This window comes from Lissotriton vulgaris, chromosome 12 (assembly GCF_964263255.1).
Source record: "Lissotriton vulgaris chromosome 12, aLisVul1.2, whole genome shotgun sequence".
Classification (NCBI taxonomy): domain Eukaryota; kingdom Metazoa; phylum Chordata; class Amphibia; order Caudata; family Salamandridae; genus Lissotriton; species Lissotriton vulgaris.
In genome coordinates, this window is record NC_141700.1 from 430,660,375 (window position 1) to 430,683,518 (window position 23,144).

The 23,144-nt window shown below is 43.1% G+C and overlaps 1 protein-coding gene across 1 annotated transcript in view; it reads left to right on the top strand.

Moving 5' to 3' along the window:
• SLC6A2 (solute carrier family 6 member 2) overlaps window positions 1–23,144 on the top strand; it is a 1,509,850-nt gene that overhangs the window by 373,417 nt on the left and 1,113,289 nt on the right. Inside the window, exon 3 of the mRNA XM_086945193.1 lies at window positions 8,590–8,721. Within this exon, the coding sequence (XP_086801319.1) occupies window positions 8,590–8,721 (132 nt within the window). The remainder of the gene's footprint in view (window positions 1–8,589; window positions 8,722–23,144) is intronic.

Consider the following 23,144-nt stretch of genomic DNA (forward strand, 5'->3'; position numbering starts at 1 on the left):
AGGCCCAAATCCGAAGAGCCGGCCGCCATTTTAAGAGTCCTGTGGCAGGCGCCTATCGCTGCACTGCAAGAGTGGGCGCAACTCAGCTGAATGGCGTATGAGGCACAGTGCCGCAAAAGCGGGCGCTAAACAGATGAATGGCGACAGAAACGCTAAAGGGCGTCCCACCGCAGCAGAGGAGCCTCCACCTGGGGAGGCGGGGGAGGCCCGTTTGCGCCGCCTCCCCCCCCCCCCGGGGCACCCCACGCCGTTTTTCTGTGCAGCATTGTAGGATGGCCAGACCAGTGCGGCAACTTACTGGACACCACCTGCGTGCCGTCCGGATCTCGGCGCGTTGTGCTGCCTTCGGCCTATTCGCACAACGGACCGCTACTGACGCCACCTCACAGGCCGACGGATTTTGCCAACTAAAAGACAAACCAAAGCAGCCCATTGTTGCTTTGAGATGGATGTTGCAGCAGGCTGCCATGTAAATAGTGGTTTAAAATTTTTTTTTTAACGTGTTTACTTTGTTGGAGCGTTGTATATATTTATAAGTTATTAAAGTGTTATAATCCTACTACTTTGTTGGAGTGCTATATATTTTTAATGTAACACATAATTGTGAAGACTTTGATGTACAAAAAGGCATCCCTGGAATCTTCCGCTTCAGGCTCGGTCCCACACACCCTTACAGTGAGAATCCCCTCCCCAATCACAATAAAGGATCATTATCAGATAGTAGGAACGCGTGTGGTGTGACGGATCTCATGAGGTGGGGGCCTTGATCTACTGTAACTCCTTTGAAGAGGGGTGATTCTTTACAGTTGGGGCCATAAACTACATCCGCACGGCTAGGTGATAGCCTGGGACCGGCCTGGACAATCAGACACAGAGGAAGAGGAGTGTCAGAGGGTGCGGTAGTGAATAGGGTGAAAGGGAGGTGTCGGGCGGGCACAGGGTGTGATTCTCAGGGAAGAGCAGCGCAGATGGGGGGAGGTTTATGGCCCATGCATGAGAGACAGAGCGGGGGTGACCAGTGCGTGGGGGAGATGCTTGCGAGGGTGGGGAGCCATGCTGAGGATCGGCGGCGTGCAGAGAGTGGGTCTGGTCAAGGCATCTAAATTGGCTGCCGTGCACGACAAAAGTGTGGCATTGGAAAAAAGGGAAGATGGCGCAGACAATGTTTATCAATACGGATTAATTTATAACAATTATTTTTAACAATATATTTACTCGCAGTGACAAAATGGCGGTCAACACTTCCTGATTTCCTTCGAATCGAACGTTAACAGACGTCACGCAGTCCAAAAAAAAAAAAAAACTCACGTGCAGCCGCTGGAAGACATGTATCAACATATATGAGCATCCTCAGCCACCCTCAGAAAACATAGGGGGTCAGGATACGTCTCCCGTACCCCCTTATACCCATTTCTCACATTGTTTTTCCTCCATCTTGTAATTTAATTAAAACAAAACACAAAATGGCGAATTCCCATTTCGCGACCCCGTTCGCGAACCGGGAAGCGCTTCTACCGCGAAAAATCAAATTTTTTTTATTTGCCCCACGGGAACCTTTAAGAACCCCAATATCATTCCTAGGGGGTCAAGAGGGGTCTACCTTGCCCCCTTTCATTAAATTCCCCCTTCGTTTTTCTCCTCCTCTTGTCTCTCGATCCTACCGAGAGACAAGATGGCGGCCGTTCCGGACTGTTTTGAATGTTGACAGACACCGGAGAGCCAATCAGCTTCGCTTCGCAAAGTTCCGTAACGCGAAAAGTACGCGAACCGGAGCGCTACCTGGGACGCTGTCACAGATATATCTGTTTTTTAAAACATTAATTTCTCAAAATCCACTGGAGCACATATATTGAGACCCAGCAAAGGCACATCGGGCTAACAGTCCCTACAATTTTCGAGCTAAAAGTGAGGCCAAATGCCCTATGGAAAAATGAATGGGAAAAACGCGTTTTGGGACCCCCCTTTTTTCTCGGCCCCCCCTTGATGAACCCCCCCAAATTTTCAGGGGCTGCTCAGAAACAAAATGTGCCATTTTCCTGAAAATTTCAGCCGATTCCGTCCACAAACGCCAAAGTTATTAGACATAGAATTTTCAAAAGTCCCATAGAGAAAAAATCCTAACCATATATACCTACTGGCGACCGCCAGTAGGTAATATATATATATATATATATATATATATATATATATATATATATATATATATATATATATATATATATATATATATATATATATATATATATATATATATACACACACACATACACATGCAAACACACACATATATATGTATCCTGTCCAGTTGTACATTCCAGATGGTTTATATTGGCTGACTGTACATTTCAAGGAATAACTTAGTTAACTATATATTTTACAGCAGAAAGAATTTAAGTGAGGTCACTGAGAATATATCATAGTAATATGAAGTGCAAATGTTCTCACTCAGTAGCACATGTAGAGAAAGATTCAGAGGAAACTGCAGTCCCATCTACTTAGACATTGAAATACCCAGTGGCGGCTTCTCCATGGGGGCGTAGCCCCACTGATTTTTCGCAGTGCGAGAAGTCAGAAACATAAAATGGTAAAACTGCGAGGAAGCAGAAGTGCCTGGAGTGCCTGGTTGTGGGAAGGCGTGTGGGCGGTCCTGCTCGCAGGCAGGGCCGACCAGCCCAGTCATGCGCACTTCCCCTTTTTTCTCTATGTAGGCTGCTGCTGCAGGCTAAATAGAGAAAATGGCCAGGCTGAGGCGCTCTTCGCTGCACGTCACCAATCACAATGCTGCCATTGCAGCGCTGTGATTGGTTGAGGGGAGGGAGGCTGCCTGTGGGTGGAGTTTCATGTTGAGAGCAGAAAACGCAGGATTGTGGGAGTCGGATCTAGGAGATGAGGTGGCGTTCGACAGTGAGTTTTATTTTATTTAATTAAACTCCTCCCGCCTCCCCTCACCCCCGCTGTGACAACATCCATTTCCACCCCCCGCCCGTCATGCCAGCCGTGACTGTTACTAGGGGCCTCTGTGTTAACAGGAGACGGAGGGCTGTCTCTCTCGCTTTCTCCAGTTTTTCGATAGTAAGAGAGATACAGGCATTGATGCCTGTTACAGCACGGCAGACACTCATCTTCGCCTTCCACAACAGGTAAGTTCAATTAGCGTGATCAGTGTTGGGGGGTGTAGATAGTGTGTTATTTTGGAGGGGCTCCATTATGTGCGAAACGTGGCAAGCTAAGTGTTATGAACTCAGAAGCGCACGTCTCACACAAGGCGCGTGTACTCTGCCTGTGCAACTGAGATCTTGTTTTGGGCACTTTCTCTCCTACTACCAAATGCATACTTCATACTGTCTTAGCTATCAAATGGCCTCATTTCAGGTGTCATTTGCAGCCAAACCTGATACGGTTACGTGTGACAGCGTTTATGGCTCTAACACCATGGGGGACTTTGCATGCTGGGATTTTTAGAGTATTAAAATGTCTGAATGGAAACTACATGTCCCAGAATGCAATGTGATGTTGACAACAAATACCAAGATTGACTGAGGCTGTAAAATATGACTTGGGAGCTGTTTTTCAACATTTGAACTGTATGTCTTACAAGCCTAATACCACTTTCTGCTGCCCCTACATTTGCAAAAATCATCTAATTGTCAGTCATCTCTCTGCATCGTCTCACTAAACAAGCATTAAGGAGCAACGGGTAAAAACCCTGAATGCCCCAAGGTCTAACGTTATAAGTAACACATAACCACGACATTCAGAGGAATTAACTTGCATATTGTGCAAAACACATCTCCTCCCCTTATGCCAACAGTAAGGTGCAGCTCCAGTAGCGGTCTGTGGTGGGAGTAGCTGCCGGGCGGTGACGTAGGAAGGGGGAGGGGCAGGGTGGGGGTAGTAAACTATGGATTATGGACGATTACAGGTAATTAAACATATAAATAAATACAACGAATTTCGTTGCGCGCAACAAAATGTGTTTTATTTATTCATATGTTACCTGTAATCTGCCGTAATCCATAGTTTACTACGCCCCACCCTACCCCTCCCCCTCCCCATTTCACCGCCCGGCAGCTACTCCCACCACCGACCGCTACTGCACAGCTCATGATACATGTCAAGTGCTCAAGGGTAACCAAGGTGGCTATCAATGAGATCCCTAAGCCGGTTACCAAATGATGGCAGGAAAAGGTGTAAGCCCCCTTTTTCTGTGGGGGGAGAGAAGGGGAGAGTTAAAGCAGGGGTGCTAGTTGTTGGTGTGGGGGTTGCTCTGTGCTGTGGGAATTGAGGGGGTAACTAGTGACACACTAATCTGCCCGCCATCTTGGAAGTTAGCTCTCCAGTCGCTCTAATCACCAGGGCTATATTAAGCCCGATGACGCGACCACGCGCCAAAGGCGCGCCAGAGGAAAGCCCGTCTGCGCCCGTCAGTGCCCACTCGGGACCAGGGGCCAGGACCCCTGTATGTTCCTCATCAGGAAATTTACAGTACAGCTCTAACCTACTCAAATCTTTTAATTCACCCTTAGACCCCGAATGTCTCCATTCTATTGCTCCCGATCGGTGGAACTATAGATGCAAACACTGTTCCCATCATTTCCAGGACCTTGGTCTGACTAACCTGAATGCAGCTAAACCCCATCAAATTTTTAAGTTACTCTTATTGAACTGTCGTTCGTAACCAAAACACTCAGTGGAAATATCCCTACTTCTCTTGGAGGAAAGTCCGGATGTCCTGTTTCTAACGGAAACCTGGCTGAATACGGCCTCTGACCCTGATATAGCACAAGCCCTCCCTCCTGGCTACACAATACAGAGACTCGACCAAATCCATTGTAAAGGGGGTGGAAAACCATAATTTCAAAGAATTATATTATTCGCAGAATCCTGGGTAGTCCTCTCTCAAACTGTGAAAACCTTCACTTCTCGATAGGATTCACTCCTGCGCTAACCTTCTCAGGAATTTTGATTTATCGCCCCCCAGGACTCATAGGCCAATTTTGTGACTCACTCACAGACACTGTCTCTAAATTAGCAAACTCCTCTGCTAAATTCACTATTCTTGGAGATTTCAATATCCATTTTGATGACACAAATTGCAAGCTTGCAACTGTATTGATTTCTGACTTAGCAGTCCTACAGCTAACTCAGAAAGTACAATCAGCAACGCACCAAAAAGGACATCTTTTGGACCCCATTGTCTCAGGTCTAAAGGAGCTAGCCTGCCAATCACCAATACCCATCCCTTGGTCGGACCACTCTCTTATCCCTTTTTCATGGTCTCCTGCCCACGCTATTCCCCCAACTCATTTAATTCAAATGATGTCCCGATGTTGGTCAAAACTCCCATTGGACTCTTGGATTGCAACTTTAGAAAAATCCAAGCCTGTCTCTATCTCGGACCCGATTGTGGCTAATACAAATTTTGACAGTTGGATTAACAACTCTTTGGACTCAGTTCTTCCTAGAACCATTATTAAGCTACACAAAGGTTCCAACAAAGCTGCTTGGTACACTCCAAAGCTCAGAGAATTGAAACAACTATGTAAGAAAGCAGAGAGAGGCTGGAGAAGAAATTTCTCCCCACACAAATAGCAGGAATATAAAAATTACATCAAAACCTATAAAATGGAAATCAGAAACTCTCAAGCTCTCTACTATGAGAAGATTATAGATTCCTCGGCTAAGTCCTCTCTGGAAACCTTTAGAATTGTTAAGAAACTATTGAATGTTCCTTCCCTCCCTGACACCTCCACCACATCTGACCAGCGTTGCATCGAAATGGCAGATTTTTTTCATAATAAAATTCAAAACATCTACGAATGTTTCTCCCCCACTGAAGACCACAATTCTATCCATCAGGATAAGCCTCACATAGAGGGCAAGGAAACAAGCTTAGCAGCCTTTCCCACAATGGATTTCAGCTGTCTGTTGGCGACATCGGGTCGAATAAAAAGCAGATCACCCAATGACCCTGCCCCACTTAGTATTCTTAAGCAGGTAGCAGAGACAGTGGGCCCAGTCATTCTAGATGTGGTTAAATCTTCTATAGTGTCCGGAGTAGTTCCCCCCTCTGGAAAAAAGCTATGGTTAGAGCTCTCCTGAAGAAACCCACTCTAGATCCTGACTGTCTGGCCAACTATCGTCTGATTTCCCTTCTCCCTGGAATTAGTAAAATCCTGGAGAAATATGTAAACATCACTCTCTCTGCATACTTGGAATCCACCCATCTCCTTCATCCAACCCAAACAGGATTTCATCCCTGCCAAGGCACAGAGACGGCACTCTTAGCTGTCCTGAAGGAATCAAGAAAAATTCTTGACTCTGGAGGATCATCTGCTGTGATCTTACTACACCTAAATGCGGCATTCGATGCTGTGAATCACCGTATCTTGATCGGCCGACTTAGAAGTCTGCGGGTGACTGGAACAGCGTTATCCTGGCTGAGGTCATTCCTAGATGGGCGCTCCTTCCAAGTATTTGAGGGTGAAACCAAGTCCAAGTCCTGGCCTCTCTCATGGGGAGTCCCTCAGGGCTTCTCTCTGAGTCCAACACTCTTTAATGCATACATGGCCCCACTGGCAGAGATCATACAGCCTTTGGGAGTAAATATTGTAGCATACGCTGATGACACTCAGCTAGTGGTTAAACTTAACCAGTCTGATTCATCAGCATCCCGTCTCCCTACTTGTCTTGAAGAAGTGGCCAAATGGATGCATCATTCCCATTTGAATTTGAATGGAGACAAGACGGAGCTTATGCTTCTTGGTAATCCTTCCCTATTTAAACCAATTGAGATGTGGCCGATGGTAATGGGATCAGCGCCTGCCCCTAAAGCAAATATAAAGAGTTTGGGGTTCTGGTTGGACTCAGACCTTACCCTCAAAGTCCAAGTCAGAAAGGTGGTTGCCTTCTGTTTCAACTTGCTCAGAATGCTTCGTAAAGTGCTGCCCTACTTACTTTCCAGGCTAGGAAAATGGCCATCCAAGCACTCATTCTGTCACAATTGGATTTTAGCCATGCACTTTACTTGGGCGCCCCAGAGGTAGTACTTTCTAGGCTTCAAATGAACAGAACTGTGCACATGAACCCTTATGGAAACTCCCTACCGACAGTCTGCTAAACCTACCTTAAAAGCCTTACACTGGCTCCCCAATCTGCAGAGAATCAGTTTCAAAGCACTTTGTATCGCTCACGAACTGCTTGGAGGGAACGGTCCAAAGATTATCTCCCCATTAGTAAAACCCTATCAAGCCAACAGGCCCCTAAGATCGGAAGAACTAGAAGCGGAGGTCGTCTTTTTTCTTACAATGCCGCCAAGCTTTGGAACTCTCTCCCTCTCCAGTTACGGAAAGAAACCAATCATTTGACCTTTCGGAAGCTGCTGAAAACCTGGCTCTTCCCCGGATAAGCTTCATCTGCCTCTTCCTACTTCCAGCGCTGGGATGCCCATGGGAAGCCATGCACTTTATAAATGCCACTTCTATTCTATTCTGGGTGAGTTTTTGAAAGGGAGAGTTGAGTCTGGTCCTGACAGAGTGTGTTTGAGTACAAGATGTCTTAGAAATGCAGTATCATTGGTACTCAAACTTCCCTGCACCCCGGTTACCATTACATTAGTGACCGGGAGCACTTGTATTAAAGCCCTACCCACCATAGAAGCTCTACAGGCTCAGCACAAGAAGGTACCATTGACTGCATGAGTGTGCCTGCCCTGAACCCATCTGCCTCCATGCTATTTGTGCAATGGGCGACTTATGCCTTTCAGTGGCACATAGACACGAAGAAGGCCTCTGTGGCTCTCATGTGACTGGGGCGTTTTGGACTTGTGAGTTGGTAGTAACACAAGATACATTTTAATCACTTTTAAATCAAAAGTAGACACTATTTTCTGACAGCCTGCTTCTTGCGATTTTCTTTTTCACAAGTTTGCAGCAAACATTGCTGCAAAATCCACCATATGAATCAAACATTCTTGCAGGGTGAGACCCTCCCCCCAACCCATTCCTTATGCAGTTACGGCTTGCTGATGTCGCTCGCTCATTATCCCCTGGTATAAAATTTCTGCCCCAGCAGTTTTAAAATCCACCAGCCGCCACTGGAAATACCACCTTAATGCTCAAAACGCAAATAAGTCTAATCATACCTTGTTTTCCGTGTGTGATATATCTTCAGGAGACAATGATTAAAGGGGTGTAAACCCTCACCCCAATCATGTAGCACTCAAATCCTAATGTTTTATGGTAACATGCATACGCACAATATACTAAGAGACACATCTCTCTCTCTCATCAGAGGTAGCAAATCACCAACACAGGAGCTGTCCCAATAGTGAAGCATGCTACAAGATGTGGATGAGGGTTTGATGTCTTGTTAAATACTATTTGCAGACCAAAGATCACACAGAGATCACACATTGAAGATGAAGCACTACTAGACCTATTTGGGTTTTGAGGATCAAGGTGGTTCTACCCTTTTGATATATCCATGCACACATATACACAGACACATATAAATGGAAGATAAATAGAATAAAAATGTATTTTTATGCCAAACTGAATTATTCATGTTTTGTAACATCTTTTCTCCTAGGTGCCTTTCTGATTCCCTACATCTTATTCCTTATCATTGCTGGAATGCCTTTGTTCTATATGGAATTAGCACTGGGTCAGTTCAACAGAGAGGGAGCTGCCACTGTTTGGAAAATTTGTCCTCTCTTTAAAGGTAAGACATGTTACAAAACATCATAAATGAATATGCTTGCATGATTTACGTATCAGACAGAAGGTTTCAGTCAGTCAGGTGTGGGTGAAGAAGTCACCTCTGCTGACAGAGTTTGTGGAGTTTTGCTCACTCTGGGCAGAGCGCGGAGTTCCAAAAAAAACCCTGAAGCGATGTGGAGCGGAGTATTTTCTCTCACGTGGCTCAACAGTGTTAGGTTGGCAAGCATGAGAACTCGGACTCTAGACCACCTTCTTGTGAGATTTCTGAACGCAGGCAGTCGTACATGTGGAGAAAGCTGCCGCTCGCATTGAGGAAACTGCCGCTAGAGCAGAAAATCTACTTGAGCAGCAAAAAGAAGCAGCGCCCTCTGGCTCTCCGTATTAAGCTGTTGGCACTGTACAACATACAGAACTCTGCCACTTGCGGAACTCTGTATAGCGTGGCGGAGTTGTTATGGCACATTGCGGAGTCTCACATAGTGCGACTCTGCAAACTCCACATAGGCCTAAAAATATCCTGAAATTTTGCTTTACCTGACTTTCTGTAATTTTTAGCCATTGAAAAAGTGTTCTGACCTATCTCAAGTGACGTTTTTATGTAAGATATACTATTGTGTGAAATTTTCATTCAATATAATAGCAAAACATGTATGCCTAATTTTACATTATTTTATACAAATTTCATGAAAGGCATTGAATCAAATTATATGCTGTTGCGAAACACCTAGTGGAGAGTCTGTCTAAGACTATAGTGTGTGGCAGACAGCTAAAGCTTTGCAGTTAGGGAGGGTTACATTTCTTTTGTTGTATGTTTTTAACATGGTTTGGCAAGGGCAGCAAAGCAATGGTATTTCACAATAGGATATCGGACAGTACAGAATCTTGATGGACAGAACAGCAAGAGAGAAAATACTGAGTTTCTGATATTTCATCTGTTTTCATTCATAGATTGTGTTTTCACTAGAGTAGGTCACAAGTGTTAGTTCATGTTTGTATATAGATATTACCTACTGGCGGTCACCAGTAGGTAGTTATAGTTAGGGCCTATTATCCATAGGAAAATTGTAACATTATTTTCCCAATAACTTTGGCGTCGGTTGATGAATCTTTGCGAAATTCTCAAAACTTGTGGGGCGCTCCGGTCAGCTCCTATCTTAAAAGTTTCGGGGTGATTCGGCAAGCAGGGGCCGAGAAAAAAGGTGTGCCAGAACGTTTTTTTTCCATGTTAATTCCCATAGGAAACTTTAGACACGGCTACAGCCCGCACGGCTGAACGGATTTACATCAAATTTGGCAAAAAGGTAGCCCTTGGTTCAGAAAGATCCCTTTTTGTTAAATGGTGTAAATCGGTTCAGTACTTCATGAGAAATTAGAAAAAGAAAAAGTTTCAATATCTGGGTGGAGCCTAGCGACACATCTCATCGTGAGATCTGATTGGCTGTCAGCACTTCATCCTTGAATTGCTGGCAGCCATCTTGGGACCAATATACATGATGTACCCAATTGAAATGCATTGTAGTGAATCGAAGATTTTGAGGGTTACCAAAAGGAGAACTATGAAGGGTGATAACAGACTTTAGTTACATTAGAATTCATTTGTTGATGGTACCATACTAATTTCAGGAATTGTGGTGTGTTCTAAGGTGATTTTACTCTGTGAAATACCTTCTGCTGGGATATCATGAATCATGTTTGAGAGAAAACTGAAGCTAAAATGAGAACATATTTTCTGTAAATTCACATTATCTTTCTCAGTCATGTGAGAATGAAGCCTGTCGTTCTCAGTAAATCCTGTACATCCAACAAGGGCAGAGACTGTTAGTTGAATCCTTTTTGTTCTACTGCAGCTTCCCAGAGTGTTCTAAAGAACAACTAAAGCACTAACAGCCTTACTTATGACAAAATGATGGCACACCTGAAGCCATCTTGATTGGAATAAGCTGGTAACACTTAAAACATTTAATTTAAAAAGGAACAAAATGATGGGGTTCATTTTGCCATAGAAATTATGGTTAGTGCTGTATGAAGAAAAATTAGGACATGTTCCAAGTGTGATCTCAAATATCTTCCTGTTATATTTCAACAGGAGCAGCCTGTCAGTTGATGCGTTTGTGCTCTACTGCAGCTTCACAGAGTGTTCTAAAGAACAACTAGACCGCTAACAATCTTACTTATGACAACATAATGGCACACCTGAAGCCATCTTGTTTGGAATAAACTGGTAACTCTTAAAACATTTAATTTAAAAAGGAACAAAATGAGGGGGTTCATTTTGTCATAGAAATTATGGTTAGTGCTGTAGAATGAAAAATTAGGACATGTTTCAAGTGTGATCTCAAATATCTTCCTGTTATATTTCAACAGGAGCAGCCTGTCGGTTAATGCCTTTGTGTTCCACTGCAGCTTCCCAGAGTGTTCTAAAGAACAACTAGAGCGCTGTCAGTCTTACTTATGACAAAATGATGGAACACCTGAAGCCATCTTGATGGGAAAAACTGGTTACACTTAAAAGATTTAATTTAAAAAGGAACAAAATGAGGGGGTTCATTTTGCCATAGAAATTATGGTTAGTGCTGCAGAAAGAAAATGTAGGGCATGTTTTAAGTGAGATCTCAAATCCTCTTCTATTTCATTAGAAAAGTCTGACATGCAGACTGAAAAAATCACTTTCCAGTTAACTCCCTGGTGAGCAGTACCTTTACTACAGTGATCTAATGAACAACTAGAGTGCTAACATTCTAAATTCATGGCAAATGTGTGACACATCTGAATGCCTTCTTGATGGAGTCAATGTAAAAAAACTGAAAGCATTTCGTACTGAGGAGACTGCAGTAAATGAGGAAATTAGGAAACTTCATAATAGATGAGTCTCCCAAGATGGCCACCAGAGAAAAAAGAACCCAAATGTAGCACAAATATCACCCAGATGTAGCCCTCATGTAGCCCAATGCAGAAGTGTGCAAAACACTTTTCATTTTTAGTTTTTCTGCAGTTTTATATAGGTGGTCAGGTATTGGGGCGCTACATCTTACTTGGACCCCTTATTGCGTATTTTGAGATGGATCTTGCGAAACATTGAACTTCACGATTTTGTTAACCTGAAGTTGCTCTGAACTGGGCTTTGTAACACCCAATTTTACCGACTGGTTTTAATTAATTCTCACTGTATTGTATTAAGAAAGAGGATTTACTGTTTTTATGTATACGTTTATGATCTATTTTTCTAAATCAGATTGAATAAAGTTTAATGGATTCTATGGCAGGCGGAGGCGAGGATTATGCATATCTTTCCTCGTGTTATTTGCATAGCAGTTCAAAGAAAATGTATCACAACAATCATTAAACAAAAGACTACTCAACCCATGAACCATTAGGGGGGTTGTCTTGAGGTTCCGTGAATTCTGAACCCGTTTTATAAATGTCATGGTTTCGTTACGAATTTGATAGTAGCAAACCATAACTAGTGAGTTCGGCAAGTACGAGTGATTTCGTCATGGTAGACCTACAGATTCACTATGTATTTGGAGATTTCGTTCTGAACCATGGGTTCCATTTTGTGCATGGCAGCCATTTTGTGGTTGCCCTCACATAGGCCATCGACTGCGGCCGAACGAGTCCTTGGTACACGAACACGTTAGCTCGAGTTCGTGCTGACTTTTGGATGAACCGAGTGAACTGACCTCGTTGCCTGAAGCTGACCTTGCTAAGCCAGTTCCTTGCCCGATAGCTGATCAAGATTGAGGATCAGAGCACAGGACATTGTAAAGTTTAATATGCACACACATTCCTTTTCCTGCTCTGTATTTGTTTTTGTTTCTTCCTTTATGGCCTCTTTATGACATGGGTTGTGGTCCTTTTATTATGGGTTTGTCTGACTTGTGTAAGAAGGAATGTTGGGCTTTCCTGTATAATTAATGGTGGGCCGGACAACTGAAAGTGGGTTTGCCGTCATGCGATACATTTTGTAATAATACCTATGATTGGACAAATTGTAAAAAGTGGGTGTTTGTCCGGAATGTGATTTTTGGCGTAAAAGAGGATGACTCGCCTTACCTATTTGATCAGTCTCCTACGAATATACGATGTGTTGTACTTCGTGGACTTCTGTTCCTGGTTGCAGCCAATAAATTCAATCTTTGACGCCACCGAGAAGTATCCCGTGTCTGTATTCTAAGACAGGTGAACCCGAAGACTTTGGGCGTGCCCCTGGCGCCGCTGGGTTATAAAAACCGGTTCTTCAGTTGGCGCCCAACGTGGGGCGACTTCAGCGGTACCGGTCCAAGCCTGAAGATCGTGAGGAGCTTTGTGAGGAAATTCCGGAAGAGGGCCCCCACTTCATCGACCCCGGTATGTCAAACGTGGACTGAAGGTTTTTGCTGCAAGGATTCCCGCTTTCCTGACGGCTACGAAGGACTGCTGCCTTGACTGTCGCTCTGTCTTGGACACCCCCTCTTGTGATGATTTGTACGGCGAGACGATAGACGGGTCTTCTGGTGGCGTGACTGATACCTTAGCTAAGTATAAGTGGGTCGCTCCCAGTCATTTGCTGTGGGTTTCTTTGGGTCTTTGATTTGGTTCTTGCAATTACCAAAGCCGAGGGACTCTTACATTTACGAGACTATCGTTTTTGATAATCCCTTGAAGTTTGAAGCTAGATTAGTGAGCGAAGATGCCTGGTCTTAGCAAAATTAGGAAGATATTTTGTTGTGGTTGTAACAGGGAATCCCGATTGGAGGACTCATGTCCGATACCTCAGTTTGGAAATCCGACTTATGAGCTCTATTCTAAACATGGCGTGGGCCCCATTACGTTTAATGAAGTATGGGTCCGCTACACTAGGAAAGATGGCGTTTTACGATGGACCCAACATGGTAGTTTCGATACCGAGATTTTGAATAATTTGGAAGCTGTATTATTTAGGAAGAAAGCCCGGCCCGCAATGTTTGACTCTTTCCGCCTTTGGCGTAAGGAAGCCAAACAACGAGAAATTAAACAAGCTAAAAGAGATAAGAGAGAAAAGGGTGTATCGATAATGCAAGCTGCTAGGCAGTTTAAAGAAAATGAAGAAGATCAAGCGAATGAGGAGTTGCATAGGCAACATAATATGGCCATCGATAAATGTTACCCAGCTTTGCCATCTCTTCTACAAAGTGCAACAAAGGACCCTGAAAAGGATCCTTTGATGTCACATTTTTGAGATTACCACCCCCTTATGTGCAGAGTGCTGCGGCACCTCCACAACCGCCAGCTGTTCAACCTCCTGTTGTTGCTCAGCCGCCAGCTCCTCAGCTGGTTTCCTCCTACGGCGCAGCCTCCTCTGGGGCCGCCGACTTTGCAATCAGTTCTGTCTCAAACTTCTTTGTCTTACTCTCCTGTACCTTCGACGTCTCTTGCTACTACTCCTACATTTCTATCACCTCAAAATACTTTGTCTCCTGTCCTTATGACAGCTTCTCCTTCTGCTCGACAAAGAATGACTGATACTGTTACTGGTCTTTTGTCTCCTTTCTTTGGGTCATTGAGTATGACCCCTGTTTCTGCACGTAAACAATTACGTAGCCAGCTTCCTGGTCCCGAAGAACGGGCAGTGTTTGATCTTTTGGCTCGTAGATGGGTTTCGAATATCTTGAGATATGATCTAGAGTCAGTTATGGATGTCTTCCAGCAGTGGGAAGCACCGAAGCAAAGGTACGTTTTTGACGTTATGTGTACTTTCCTCCATGAGGAATGGGAACATAATGAGTCGGGTCAGATCCCATTGGAGTTACTTAATGTACAGTCCGAGTTTGCAAAAGGGACGATAGTGGGCCCCAGCGTTGAGAAAGCAGTTGCAACGATACTCACGTTTAGGAGCGAGTTTCCTTCTCAGCCACTGTTTGAGTCTGATCCTTCTGTTAGGAGAAAAGTGAGACAGTATCCAATGAGAGAAGTTCCTCCAGTATCGCGCGATGCGGTAGCTGCTGGTGTGAATAATAATCCCCCAGATGTACCAGCACATTTCCAAAGAGTGTGGGTACATGTTCCGTAGAAGAGAGTTGAGGTTTTGACTCTTAAACAGTCTTTACCTGATCCCCGTAAGAATCCGGCTGGATATTAAAAGGAGTTGTCCCAGACAGTTGACGCATGCATCATGCATTTAGCTGACATAGACATGTTGTTGGGTAACGTGGTTCCTCAACCTTTGTGGGCGAAGATTCGTCATGAGGATCATGTGCCAGAGTTAGGTGATACATGGGTGAATATCGTTGCTGCGGATGGTAGACAGGTTGGTGGAGCTAAGACTGATCCTTTAGTTGCAGATTAACCTGGCAGGATTATCAATCTTATGAAGACAATGATGCCGGCTTTACGAGGGAATTGGGATAAATTAGCCGCATGTAAGCAGAAGAAGGATGAAAGTGTGTCTGATTTCTTCACTAGGTTTGAGGAGACATTCATAGATCATAGTGGTCAGGATATGAGTACGGAAGGTGGTCAGAGGTTGTTTGTGGACAAGTTTGTCTTTAATTTATTACCCGAGATTTGTAATAAGTTGAAAGATTCTGAGAGTTCGTGGGCTGTTTCTTCGTCGGCCCAGATATTGGCGACTGCACAGTACTACGAGAATAGGGATAAGGATGAGAAAGATAGAGTAGAGAAAAAGACTAACGATTTCAAGACAAAGGTTCTGTTGCAGCAGGCGCATCCACCTCGCCAGACTCAACAAGAGTCACACCAACGTTCGCAGTTTCAGCAACAGCCACAGTTTCAGAGGATATCACAGAAGCCTGAGTATTTTCCTCCGAGGCCGCCGTTAGGTCCGAATCAGTGTGCGTATTGTAGGGAGGAAGGTCATTTCAAGAGTGATTGTCCTGTTTTACGACAACGTGCGAGTGGTATGTCGGGTCCGAAAGGTCGTGGGGGTTTCCAGCAAGTATCGAGGGGTAGAGGGCGTGGTGCGTTTCCTCAGAACGAGCGTTCCTTTCCCCCACAGAATTCTATGAATTATTTTGATCAGCAGAATGTTTTGACTGGCAGATCTGCTCAATATTATGCTGATGAATATTATGTTGAGAGTGAGAGTACTGGTTATAATGATTGCTAGGATAGCTGAGGACAAAGGGGGGAGTAGTGTCAGTTCCAGTAGACCAGAGTGGACCTTATGTTGCAGTAGTTACATTGAGTGTGGTAGAGCCTTTTCTTTTGGATACTGGTGCACCAAAGAGTTCTATCATGCACTCTAAACTCCCTGGCGCACCTTTGTCTGGCTTAACGAATGTTTCGGTAGGATTCTCTGGTGCCCCAGTTCGTAATCCTGTTTCTAGTCCCCTGTCTATTTCTATCGAGCCCTGTGAATTGGAAGCACCCCTTATTTTATTGACAGGTTGTTGTGAGAATTTGTTGGGTTTGGATTTGTTGAAGAGGTTGCATGCGACATTGCATTGTTCTCCTTCGGGAGTGCAGCTTACATTGGGTAAGAAAGTGATCTCTCCGATGTATTTGTCTAAAGATCGGCTTCCACCAGAAATGCGTTCTCTCCCTGATACTCTTTGGGCTACTGGTCCTAATGACGTCGGCCTTTTGAAGATTCCACCTTATGTTGTGACGCTTAAAGCGAATGTTAAATTGCCACGTATTCCCCAATATAGGATTTCTAGCGATGGTGAAAGAGCGCTTTTAGCGATCATCTATGATCTGATTGAGAAAGGTGTGATTGAAGAAACGAGAGGTAATGTGTGTAACAGTCCTGTTTTGCCTGTTCTGAAGCGTACTGACTCTTCTCAGCCGCCTGTTTACAGGTTTGTGACCGACCTTCGAGAGGTTAATAAGATTGTCGTGCCACAGTTTCCTGTTGTTCCGGACATTACTGCTTTGCTGACTATGATTCCTGCTTCAGCTGCCTGGTTTTCGGTTATAGATCTGAAGAATGCTTTCTTCAGTATCCCAATTGCCAAGGAGAGTAGAGATATTTTTGGCTTCTCTTTAGGAGGCCGAAGCTTCCGGTTTAAGGGCGCTCCTCAAGGTTATTGTGAAGTCCCTCCACCTATAGTCAGGCTTTGAAAACACAGCTTGATGCGATTGTCTTGCCTGCTGGTGTTGCTCTTATTCAGTATGTGGACGATCTGTTAGTTGCTGCTGATGATGAGGAAACTTGTAAAGAAGCTACTCTTTCTTTGTTGCGACATTTGTCTGAACTTCATCATAAAGTGTCACCTTCGAAGTTGCAGTATTGTCGACAAGAAGTGACCTACTTAGGTTATCTGTTGTCGAAGGAGGGAAGAAGGTTGACCCCCAGGACGAATTCAAGCAATTTGGCAAATGACTGTGCCATCCACACAGAGAGAAGTGCGTGCTTTCTTGGGTATTACCTCGTACTGTAGACAGTGGATTCCGAATTTTTCGTTGCTTGCGAAACCTCTGTTGGCACTTACTCTTAAGGATACTCCGAATCCTCTTCCTTGGTCTGACGAATGTCAGAAAAGTTTTTCTGAATTACGTGATGCATTGTGTTGTGCTCCGGTGTTGGGTACTCCCGACTACAGTAAGCCTTTTACACTCTATGTTCACGAGAGAGAGGGTTGTGCATTGTCAGTTTTGACGCAACAGTTTGGTGACAAGCAGCGTCCATGTGCGTATTTCTCATTGACTTTGGATCCGGTAGCTAGAGCATTGCCGAGTTGCTTGAGAGCTACAGCCGCAGCGGCTGTTTCTATTCGACAGTCTGCTGGTTTGGTGATGGATAATACGTTGGTTGTGATGGTTCCACATGCAGTGGATACTTTATTGAACAGAACGAAGACTCAGCATTTGACTAGTGCGCGGTTGTCAGGATATGAGTTGACACTTTTGGCGAGTCATGTGCACATAAAGCGATGCAACACGTTGAATCCAGCTACGTTGTTGCCGATTTCTGTAGAGACAGATGTTCAAGAGCGGCATGATTGCTTTCTCAGGACAGAGGAAGAAATGAAGGGTAGAATTGATCTGAAAGATAATCCTCTTTGGAATTCTGATGGTACCTTATGGGTAGATTGTTCATGCTTTAAGCTTCTGAATGGCGATACGACTGCAGCGTATGCGGTTAAGACTTTGCACACGATTGTTGAAGCTTCACGTATTCCACAGAATTCAGCTCAAGCAGCAGAATTGATTGCACTGACAAGAGGGTGTGTGTTGTCAAAAGGAAAGAGAGTGACTGTGTATACTGATAGTCAATATGCGTTTGGTGTTGCCCATAGCTTTTGGCGTTTGTGGAAGGAACGTGGATTCCCTACTTCCCATTGTACGAAGATTCAGCATGGACAGTTTGTGACTGAACTTCTTGAGTCACTTACGTTGCCGACGCAAGTTGCGATTGTGAAATGCAGAACACATAAGAAAGTTACAGATGACGTTAGTCGTGGTAATGCGTTTGGGGATGAAGTAGTGAGAGAAACGGCGAAAGATGTGACGAGTCGAATGTATGTTGCAGGTCCAGCGAGATGGGTTCCGGATGGAGGAATGTGTGAAGACACAATAGAGAGTGTGAAATTGATTCAGGCTGAAGCTACTGAGAAAGAATTGAGTGTGTGGAGAGAGAGTACGGGAATGTTGGATTCGACTGGTTGTTGGATTGAGTTGTCAGAACACCAGCGATGGTTGTTGCCTGATGCGTATGTGCTTGCAGTGGTTACGATGGCACACGGAATGGCTCACATTAGTGCCAAAGGGATTTGTAAGTTGTTGGCTCCAGTGTGGGAGAATGGTGGAATTCCTAAGTGTGCGGAGAATCTGGTCAAGAACTGCATGGTTTGTCTGATGCATAATCCTGGCAAGGGAACCCCAACTCCAGCCGGTCACTTCGCACCTCCGACGTATCCGTTCGAGGATACGCCCTGAGACACCATTGTGTAAATGTTCTGAACAGAAAACCTCAAAAGGCCTAAAATTACTAATAATAGACTACTACTGGTCCCTGCAATTAATTACTGTAAGGAAAATAACAATCCCGAATGTGTAATAACTTCCAGGGTGGACAAAACAATTGTGATCACATGTCCTCCATTAGAAAGTAACACAGAGTATGAGCCTCATTGTACAAGAAGCAGTACACAGCTCCTCAATGAAGATAAAACTAAAAGAAAAAATTCTTCTCATTGTACAGGTCAAATAAAATATAAAACTTCAATGCAGGATCATACAAATGAAGTATTGTCTGAACAGATTTCAACAACAGAAACAAAGAATTTCAGTGACCAGGGGCAAATTACATTAATACCCCTATACATGTCAAGAGGCAAGCAAGATATCTTAAGTAGGGGAAACATTTTGAGGCTGCTAGGGGAGGTGACAGAGATAACTGTAACATCATGGAAGTGAGAAAAAATAGTAAACCCAATTCTTGATGCCAAAGAGCAATTTGAATCATGGGGCATAACAATAATAAAATCTGCAGTGCAGCGTTACCCTGCTCCATTGGCACACTGGGACAATAAGAAGAGCACCCATTCTTCAGTGTATTCGATTTTGCATAATGCCCGAGGACCTACAGGTACAGAAACAGTAACTCCAATAGAAAGTAGACATAACTATAGGCATTGGTCACCGTTAATACCAAAAAACATAAATAGGCAATGACCAGTTATCGAATCAACATGTGCCCTGCAAGCTGATAAATTAAATATATTTTCCTGGAATATTGCAGGTGCAATAACAAAACTTACCGATAGGACTCTAATGGAAATCTGGCCTCTATATGATATCATAGCCCTGCAAGAAACCTGGTTGACAGGTTCAATTCAACTACTGGGATTTACATTACACCAGGTGGATGCCGTCAAAACGAACCGCTTCGGAAGACCAAAGGGCGGTCTTTCAGTCTACATATCAAACAATATTAAGGTAGAATCAGAACAAATGTCGACAATTTCATAATTTTTTTTTAAACCTTTTTTATTCAGATTTTTACAACATATTGTTCATAGCCCTTGGTTCCCACCCCCCCACACCCCTCATGAGGACAGGTTATTTCTAGTATTGTTTACATAGAGATTTACATTACACAAATACAAATTCCTAAGGAGGGGATAAAGGAGAACAGAAAAAAACATGTTAACGTCAAAACTCAATACACTCTTAATCATACATTTCATTCTGTGATGATTTAGTGAGACAGATATTGGTATTCTCAATGAGGTTGAGTTGCGTTATTTGGTGGATAAAGAATTTTAGCATTTATCCAAGGCATTTTCGATTCCTATATTCAATGCGCCTGTATCCAATCTAGCAAAGGTGCCCAGATTTTCATGCCTCTCTGCCGAATATTACGCCCTTTTTGTTTATAAATGGCTACCTCGAGGCTACATGTCGCAAGTAATCTAGCCTTCCATTGGGAGAAGGATAGTGGAGTGGGATCGAGCCAGGCTGATGCGACACATAGTCGAACGATTGCCATTGCCACGAAGATCACCCCTTGAACCTGTCTAGGCCGATCTTTATTAGTGATGCTCAGCATAATCTCTTCAGTTGTTATGTTAATCCCAGCGCCGGTGATGTCTGAAAGAAACCCAGATATTTCATTTATAACGATTGATAGGGTATTACATGTGGCGAACATATGCACACTGTCTGCAGCAGGAAGTGCACATCGCGGGCAAATAGTGCCCTTACCTGTCCCCATTTAGCAATTTTATACGGTGTATAATACAGCGAAAAATATGTTTTATAGAATTGTGCCTGTAATTTTAAGGACATTAAGTAAGTAAGTGACAAATCATATGCCATAAGTGGAATGCTAGGTGGAACTTCTAGTTTAATTTGCCATGCCGCCCCATGTTTGTCCATATCATCTGGGAGTAAGGTATTAAAACTTTCATAAATCTCACCAATTCTTGGGGGCGTGTTGTTGCGCATATTTTCTATGATTTGGCATATTTGAAATTTAATGCGGCCCCCCCCCTTTTTTTTTTTTTTTAGCAGGAAGTCTCTCACTTGAAGATATTTAAAGAAATCCCTGTTGGGGATGTTATAGTCTTTTTTTAATTCATCAAATGATTTCATTCCCAGAGTAGAGAAAAAACATCCAAGTTGCTCTATCCCTAATGTACACCAGCTCCGTACATAGGAGTCATGAAATATTTCTGGAAGATCTGAATTCTGAAGAACCGGTGTGTAATGTGAAAATCGCTCAAGACCAAGTAGTTTCTTAACCTGTCTCCAGACTTTGACCACATTGTTGATGGTTTTGAATTTCACCCTTTTAAGGTGATCATCGTTAACGTGCCGCCAGAGACAGCCAGTGCTCCCGTTCCCTAGGATGAGTTCTTGTGGTGTAGGAATACTCAGATCATCTGGGTTAGATTTTAACAATCTTGTGCTGTAATTCATAACTGAAGCCAAATAATAAAGCATGAAATTAGGTAACGCCCACCCCCCATGCTCTCTAGGTAATGTGATCCATTTGAGTGCTCTCTGAGGTTTACTATAACCCCATAAAAATCATGAAAACATTGAATCTATTTTCTTAAATACATGTGGTGGGAATTCCAAGCAAATTGCCCTAAAAAAATATAAAAACTTAGGAAAAAAAACCTCTCCACTACGTTTGTTCTACCTCCGATAGACAGATGTAGGTTATCTAAACGTGACAATTCTCTCATAGTGTGTAGCATAAGTGGCTCCAGATTGTTATTTACAATGTTCCCAACATTGGCACTAATGCTAACACCCAAGTATGTTGCTTTATCAGTTATTCTCGGGTCTCTCATCATAATCTTAGTATTAAACACCATCTGTGTCTTACTGGAATTTAGCTTGTACCCCGAAACTCTACCGAAGTTCTGTGCTTCGTTTTCAATGAGATTCATAGCAGTTGTAGGGTCCCCTGTGACAATAGCGATATCGTCAGCATACGCTAAGCATTTTGTTTCTAAACCACGCACACTTATAGGGGCAATTAACACGTTTTTTTTGAGCCTGTGTATGAACCCATCTATATAAATGGCAAAAAGAAGGGGCGAGCAAGGGCACCCCTCTCGTGTCCCCCTGTTTATTTTAAAATTGTCGGTTAACTCCCTGTTAATCAATACCCTAGCACTGGGATCAACATATAGCTGTTGGATCGCTGTAAGGGCGGTCTTTCAGTCTACATATCAAACAATATTAAGGTAGAATCAGAACAAATGTCGACAACTTCAAGTAACATACAAATAATAAGACTCAATTTGGGTAGCAATCACTGGATAACTTCACTAATTTTCCTCAACATATATGCTCATCCAAACGTCCAAGAAAAATCAATATTATTCAAAAAGTTAATACATGAAATATCTGAAGTATGATACAATACTCTGAATTAGGAAATAGTTATAACAGGAGATTTCAATACTCATCTTATTTTTACACCAGACAAAGACAACCAGCTAATAGTAGAAAATGAAATTTGGTCGGTAAATCATCAAATGGCCCACCCATGGAGGAAGCCCAAAAAGAAGGTAAGGAATTGGTCACCACTCTAGAACATTTAGATTTGAGAGTAATCAACGGGAGAACACTGGATGATAATCCACCAAGTTTAACACATTATGGACCAACTTCTGGGTCTGTTATTGACTATACTATTCTTTCCTTGTCATTAATCCAACAACTAAGTATGTTTAAAATTAACTGCACAGCAGAAAACGATCATTCAATTCAGCAAATAGCAATAAACATTCATTTGGAGAGATTCCAGTCCGTTCCAACAATGGATGAGGGAAGTACAGTAACCACCTACAAACAAGTGAATTGGTAATCTAATTGACTCCCTGAACTCGCAGGTAAAGCCAAAACAATACTGGAGGACAGTATATTGTCATCTTCCACCATATTAAATGCCTGGATCAAATTTGTGATTGAAGTAACAAAACAGAAATCAAATTCAACATCGAGACGGACCAAAATTCACATTCATCCATCATCACAGAAAATCAAGGTGTTAAAAAAAGAATTGAGAAGAGAAATAAGGAAGGTAAAAAAACAAGGTAATCAACCAGATGCTTGGGGAAAGCTAAAATTACTCTAGAAGGAATTTAAGAAACACGTTTGGCAAGAAAAAAGAAAAACAACGGATGAGTTCTGGGCAAAGCTGGTTTACAATTGTAAACAATCAAATGCCAAAGCATTTTGGAAAGCAATAAATGGTCTAAATAAGACTCACAAAGTAATAGTATCATCGAATGTTACAGAAGAAGTTTGGGTTATGTACTTAAAAAAACTTGTTATTGACGGAGAACAGCTGCAATTAAATAAAAACAACAAAATTAAGCCAATTACCGAACCTGCGTTAGCAATCGGGATTAAAGTACAGTCAAATTATGAGCTTGTACCCACTTTAGATGATACATCGTGTACGCTTACTAGAGTCGAAAAAGTTATTAAATCAGGAAGAAGTGACAATGCCCCTGGTCCAAATGGCATCCCACAAGC